We start from the raw sequence: 7,181 nt of genomic DNA, 5'->3' as shown, positions 1-7,181 counted from the left end.
TGTATTACTGTGATTTGCCTAAAACAGGATAATCTCTTCCAGGCCTACACTGTACAAAACCAATATGGCATTCCACATTCAGAGGTAAGCGACCCGGTTACTATGGTCTCATAGTTGTGTGAAAAGCTTCTACATTTGTATCATGACTCTCTCTCCAAGGCGTTGTCATCATTCTAGCCGATATGATATTATTTTGCTATTTTGTAAATTTTTTTGTCAATATTTGCCATTTGTGTTTTATGTCCCATGCACCAACCTCACCAAGTCAAATTTCCTGTATGTGCAAATACACTTGGCCAAATTAAAGAATTCTGATTCTGATTCTGATTCTGATTTCTGATTCTGATTTTGATTCTGATTCTGATTCTGATTCTGATGAGCATCCTAACTTCTATCATTTCTTAACAAACATGGCCGGCGTTTTCTCTCTCCGTCTGCGTCACAGTTGGCCAAGTTGCATCAGTTGTCGATGCAGCAGAACATGAGTCCCATCGCCCAGCCTGCTGCAACCATTCTACCTGGTATGTGTGAGTAACAATGCTCATTCATTAATAGCAGAAAGGCGTGATATATTACTAGGCTATGAAACCAGACTGAAAATTATTTCTGAGGGAAATCACGATCACGATCAAGACTCTCTGGCTTTGAACAATGTGTCACATTGCAAACTTACTGTAAGAGTAAGAGTCTTATTACTTAAAAAAATACATTTAAAATTGTTTATTCTTATTAGCTGCCAAAAACATATGCATTGTTAATAGTTTGTCAGTGTGTCAGGAAAGGATGACCTGTGGTATAAAACATTGTGTTACAATCACACCACTCCGTAGTTGTGGTGGTTAAGCCCTACTGTAGGACCTCGTTAGCAGTGAGAGTTAGTTGATCCATGTCATTAGTTGAGCTGATTATGTGCTTGTGAGCGGTGAGGAGGGAAGTAAGCTCCCTACAGCTTCCCCACACAAATGGTTTCCTCTATCTCCCAGTGAAGAAGAAAACTATTAAATCAAATGATGTGTTTCACAGACTCAGAGAGCCGGGAGACATAAAAGAATGTGTGGCGTGTTAAACATTAGTCCATTAAAATGGAAATTAGCTGCTTAGCTAAATCTAGCAGTTTTCCCATTGATGTGACTTCTTATATGGCATGTCAGGGGTGGTTTGCTTGACCTGCTAACCAAATGAAATGAATTAATACAACTCTGATGGTTTGATGTGCTAAAAAAAACGTGTTTCTCTGTCATTAGGGATGGATTCAAACTCCCAGACATCTCAAGAGCTCCTTATTCCAAACGATGTGAGTCACAACCGAAACATTACTTCACATTTTTGCCCTTCAGTCATTTTACCAGAGGCTCATATCCAGAGCGAGCTTATGCCACAGACTAATAATGGCAGCGAACAGCCGCAATAACCTCGAGTACAGCATCACCAGCACAGACAAGAGCTCAGGAGCAGGTGACGCTGGATGCTCTGTGCCCGGTCATTAACCGCAACACTCCAGTTGTCTAGGGTAACATCAAAGGAGAGAGGAGACATCTTGGCAACATATTCATTATCCGAGTCCCCTTAACCCCGAACTAACCCAAGGTCGAGGGGAAGGTTGAGCCGATATGGATCCCCTTGCGTTATTGTCTGGGTTCCAGTTGCAGTGTCTCTGAGTGACTCCCCTGAGTACCCAGTAAATCCTCTCATGTGCCCTGACCTACTTAGAAGCTCTCTGCTGTCAAAACAGCCAATAAAAAAACAGACAGAGATCCTCTCACTCTCACTCAGCCCCTGCATCCCACATGGAAAAAATGTACACAACTTACAAGTAATGCATATGGCATACACAATTGATGTTGGACTCTAGTCATGTCTGACAAACTGTATTTGCCTTGAGCAATTTGTAGACATACAGAAAATGGTTCCGTTATTGTATTAAAGGCATATGTAATACATGTAAGGTCTCCCACATAGAAAACATTTGTAAAAATGCAATAAGATTCGTATAATGTTGTATATGGAACTTGTAAGCAGGGATGGAAATGTAGTTAGCACACTAGTCTGGCTAGCAAGATTTTGCCAGGCCAGTGAGATTTTTGGCTGAATCACAATTGAACTTTCCCAAAGTTATAAGTCAGTGTACATTGAGGAAAATTCTAAATTAATCCCAACCCTGATCTGAAAACACAACACAAAGATGAAGTCCTTCAAAGCTGCAATCCGAATTCGTTCATGCAAATCCATTCAGGGTTTTTTTTTTCAACCAAATGGCGGCACACCACTGATTTTGGTATGAAGTCGGGGCTGGGGAAAAGCAAACACTCTCATATTTATAGACAGCAAATGCAAGGATGAACAGTTCCTGGTATTGAAATATTTATAGTAGCTATCTAGTTGTAAACATATTTCCAAGCTACAGTACACAGGTGAATAAGACTGTGGTATCCAACCACTGTCACATTCACAGACAGAGCTACTGTATGGATGCAAGGACTGACCATCCATGAGATTAAAAATTATAGTTTTAACCAACCATGCTTTGAAGCTATACAGTGTTTAGCAGTTAGGCCAATACAAGGACTTCTATTCAATATTCCATACCAACAAGATGTACAGATATAAGATATGCCATTTAGCTGACGCTCTTATCCAAAGCGACTTACATTGCTCTGAGTGCATACAGTACCAGTCAAAGGTTTGGACACACCTTGCCAAGAGTGTGCAAAGCTGTCATCAAAGCAAAAGGTGGCTACTTTGAAGAATCTAAAATATAAAACATATTCTGGTTTGTTTAACACTTTTTTGTTTCCTATATAATTCCAAATGTGTTCCTTCATAGTTTTGATGTCTTCAATATGAATCTACAATGTAGAAAATAATTTTAAAAAAAATAAAGAAAAACCATTGAATGAGAAGGTGTGTCCAAACTTTTGACTGGTACTGTACATTTCAGTATATATGGTCCCAGAGGGAATCAAACCCACAACGTAAGCGTTGTCAGTGCCATGCTCCACCAACTGAGCCACAGAGGACCAGCAAGATACTGTAGCAGCAGTGCATATCTCTTTAACAACACCACCAACGTGCCTTAGGGCGTTTTTTTCTTTTTTCAGCAAACCCTTAAATACCGATCCTTACGATACATCAGTGGAATGGCCCTGCACTGTGTCCTACGTGACAAGGACAGCTGAGCATAAGCTCCGGCCATTGTTCCAATGGGGACTTATAGCCAGGGATCAGACCCTCTCTGTCAGGCATGGCACAGACCCTCCACAGGCAGACTGCACACCAGTGCAGGATTCAGGATCACACAATCACCACTACACTAGAGGAGACTTCAGAGAGAGAGAGGGGGGGGGGGAGGAGAGGAGAGAGAGAGGGGGGGGGGGGGAGGGGGAGAGAGAGAGAGAGAGAGAGAGAGAGAGAGAGAGACATTCAGGAACAGCTTACTCACAGTCAGCAGAATACTGTACTTCTGCACAAGGGAAGATATAGCCAGGAGAAAAATGGTGACAATCCCACCACCCCATCCCTCTTCCTGTGTCCTTTCAAATTACAACTTCAGCAACAAAATATAGGCCAGATAAAGCAGCAGCTCAGGTGCCGGATTGTACAGTGTTAGTGAACTGTAGATGCACTGCTTACTATGGATAATCACCAGCAGGCAAACACGGCAAATATGCAATTTTCTTGTGCATTTACCTTGATTCACGCAAAGCCAGAAAGAAAACCTGGATTATCATGCATTGCACCCCTCCTTAGCGAAGCACATCCGTTCCTGTACAATGGAATGCTGACTCCGTAGCGAATGTATTTTTAAAAAGTGAGGCACATTGGTGTGTAAGGGAATGTGTCTCTCCTATTGGCTTTGGACTGCTGGTGCGACACGCGGTTGTTGACAGCTGGTATCCACTGACAGCTGGTAGATGAGGCCCGGGTTAGGTACAGATTGTTTCTCTCAACAGGGGGGAGACATTATCTCTGATCTCAGGTCTGGACTGGTCATTGTCTCCCTGAGTTGCTCTTTGGCCCAGCTGTGCTCTCTGCCTACACCCCTGAAAAATCTGCAGTGCCAATAATAGCCAACCAGACCAACCAGGACGGTGTGTGACCAATCAGACGCCGTGGAACAGGCCGCTGACTTCTCAGGAAAGGAATGTGAAATGCAGGGAGAAGGACAAGAGCAGGGAACAGTGTGTGAGTGTGTGTGTGTGTGTGTGTGTGTGTGTGTGTGTGTGTGTGTGTGTGTGTGTGTATGCGCGTGTGCGTGTGTGTGTGCAGCTACTATCAGTCTGTCGTTGTTAAGCTGTCAACACACACATGCTGGAGGTACTTCATCACTGTGTAGGACTCTCAGTCACTGTACATCTGACAGTGTGGCCCCTGGCTCTCCTGCAGTGTGGCCCCTGGCTCTCCTGCAGTGTGGCCCCTGGCTCTCCTGCATGACACCCTGCACTGAGGCAGATGCCCCGGGCCCCTGTACTAATCCGAGGGCCGAGGATGATCGTCCAGCCTTTGCGGTGCCAAATACCTATTGTTCTCCTATAGGGCAAGGGTCCAAGGCAGGCAATGAAAACTAAACAAAGACAATTACGTATTGTAGAATCCCATATAACTAATGTCAGCATCTTATAAACTAATGTCAGCAAAAAAAGACTGCACATGCCAGCGGGGCGGTGTATCCTGTGTTTTGAATTATTTTCCCATTACGTTTTCCATTAGAGGAGAGATGCATCTCTCTGAGTCGTGTTTTGGAAGTGATTTGTTTGGGAAGTCGCTACAGCTCTGGGATAAATCAATAACCTTTTAGCCACTCAGATTAATGAGAGGCAAATGTGCCCGTCTCCTCTCCTCTACTGAGGGACCGAGAGCTGCAATTAAGAAAGGGGTCCTGAAAAAAAAGTGCTTTTGACAGACATGATAGATGACCGGGCCGTCGAAGACAAACAATGTGATTGATTTTGTTATATTTAGAGAGGTCTGCATTTCATTTCATTTCACTTCATACTGTACGGTGCAAACACTGACCGATACGGCCCTGGCCACGTTATCAAAGAAAGCTTTTGCAAAACTAGTCATCGTCATTATCATGTTATCATGATCATCATCATCACCATTACGATTACCAAATCGATACGTGACACACAGTAGCAGTCAAAAGTTTGGGCACAAACTTGCCAAGAGTGTGCAAAGCTGTCATCAAAGCAAAAGGTGGCTACTTTGAAGAATCTAAAATACAAAACATATTCTGGTTTGTTTAACACTTTTTTGTTTACTACATAATTCCATATGTGTTCCTTCATAGTTTTGATGTCTTCAATATTAACCTACAACGTAGAAAATAATTTAAAAAATAAAGAAAAACCATTGAATGAGAAGGTGTGTCCAAACTTTTGACTGGTACTGTATCTTATGCCGTCTGAATGAACGTGATTCAAAGACGTGTTTCTTGACATCAAGCTCCTCCCACCCATTCACCAATCTATTACATCTCTCTTCGTAGCTCATCGGCTCCATCATCGGACGACAAGGCACTAAAATCAACGAGATCCGGCAGGTTTCGGGCGCCCAGATCAAGATCGGCAGCCAGCTGGACGGAACCAGTGACCGCCACGTCACTATCACCGGCACGCCAATCAGCATCAACCTGGCGCAGTACCTCATCACCTCCTGGTAAGGCCATTGGCCAATAGGGCGATCTATTCGCTGCTAGGGGAGGCGGGGGGTTCTATTGTCTTGGTAGGGTCACATGATAGATGTTGTACACGCTGACGATTATGAGGTCAAGCTTGTTGTGCTCTTGCGGTCTTTCTGTTAATTGCCCCTGAGGGAAATCATAAAGCAGTATGTGTATTGTATTGTGTTATTGTATTGTATTATATGGCACTGTGTTGAAAGTAGGTTGAATATCATTAGTTGTGAAGGAATATTACCATACAATTACCGTGTGTGCTATTTATCTATTTACTATCATAAATATGACAACTAACTATTGCTCTACATGTTTCCTTATTAGTCCTCTAACTATGGTAACTATGGTTAGAGGGTTGTTAAGGAAACATGTACAGTAATAGTTAGTAGTAATATTTGTGATAGTAGTAGTAGTAAATCCTGTCCTCTCTCACCGTTCCTCTCCTCATCTCTCTGCAGTCTAGAGACGGCTAAATCCACCGCCCAGGCGGCCTCCATGGCCGGCCCCGTCGACCTCAACATGGCCTTCGGCCAGCCGGCCTCCCCGGCCTCCTCCCCGGGCCCCACCCTGGCCGCCATGGGTGCCCTCTCCCCCACCGCGGTCATGGGCAGCCCCTACGGCGCCATGCCCCTCTCCGGCCTGCTGGGGATGAAGTCTGTCCCCTTCCTGACTCTCTCCAGCCCCGCCCCCGCGGTCGCGGTCTCAGCGGCCCCCTCCCACGCCGCATTGGCGGCTTACACCACCAAAATCTCCTCAGCCAACTGCAACTTCAAGAAGCCAGACAGACAGAAGTTCGCTCCCTACTGAAGCTAGCTACCCTGTAGCCTAGCCCGGGCTCCTCCAGATGTCAGGAGACTTGACATGAAGGACAGCTGTTCTGTGTTCTTCCACACACGCCTGATGATGTAGCCATATACTGTACTCTGCCAGAGATTCTCTTGACTCTTTACTGTACGATGCACCACAAAGAAGAGACCAACGGAGATGTAGGTTGACGATAGCTATTCTAAGTTATATACATACTATAGATGATTTGTGAGTTCCCCCCCCCATAAAGTTATGGACTGCTTTCACCTCCACCTCATAACTGTTGTTCATCACTAATAGAAGGCTGAATCCTAGCTTGAGAAACACGTGTGCGACTTTGTCATGATCATGCTATGATTTTACACACGTGAATCTTACTTTAGAGGTCAGCCAAAAGTATTTATCCTTCAGTAAGTTTGTAAATTATACTCAGATGATGGATGCTCTACTCAATGCTTTTTATACAACATCTATGTTTGCTTCTTGAAGTTTTTCAGAAAATGTGTAAATGTTTGTGGGGGGCGGGGGGGAGGGGGAAGTGTTGTTGTTTTTTAAATCATCTTGTTTTGAGCTATGGTACTGTACTGCACTGTTTTGTGTTTCATGTTTGTTCTGTTGGATTTTATTTGAAATGTGCAACTTGTTTTATCTTATTTATTTGTATTGTTTCGTTTATTAAAAGTCTGTTTCCTGAATT

At 43.9% G+C, this 7,181-nt stretch overlaps 1 protein-coding gene across 1 annotated transcript in view; it reads left to right on the top strand.

The window, feature by feature from the left end:
- The window catches only part of pcbp4 (poly(rC) binding protein 4), an 18,716-nt gene extending 12,170 nt beyond the window's left edge, over window positions 1–6,546 (top strand). Inside the window, exons 9-13 of the mRNA XM_083675190.1 lie at window positions 28–84; window positions 446–521; window positions 1,245–1,294; window positions 5,489–5,658; window positions 6,136–6,546. Coding sequence (XP_083531316.1) covers window positions 28–84; window positions 446–521; window positions 1,245–1,294; window positions 5,489–5,658; window positions 6,136–6,484 — 702 coding nt within the window. The 3' untranslated portion in view covers window positions 6,485–6,546. The remainder of the gene's footprint in view (window positions 1–27; window positions 85–445; window positions 522–1,244; window positions 1,295–5,488; window positions 5,659–6,135) is intronic.
- The last annotated feature ends 635 nt before the right edge of the window (window positions 6,547–7,181 follow it).

The sequence above is a fragment of the Argentina silus genome (genome assembly GCF_951799395.1).
Source record: "Argentina silus genome assembly, chromosome: 8".
Classification (NCBI taxonomy): Eukaryota; Metazoa; Chordata; class Actinopteri; order Argentiniformes; family Argentinidae; genus Argentina; species Argentina silus.
Note: the sequence above shows the minus strand (reverse complement) of the source record. Positions and strands in the feature narration are given on the sequence as shown.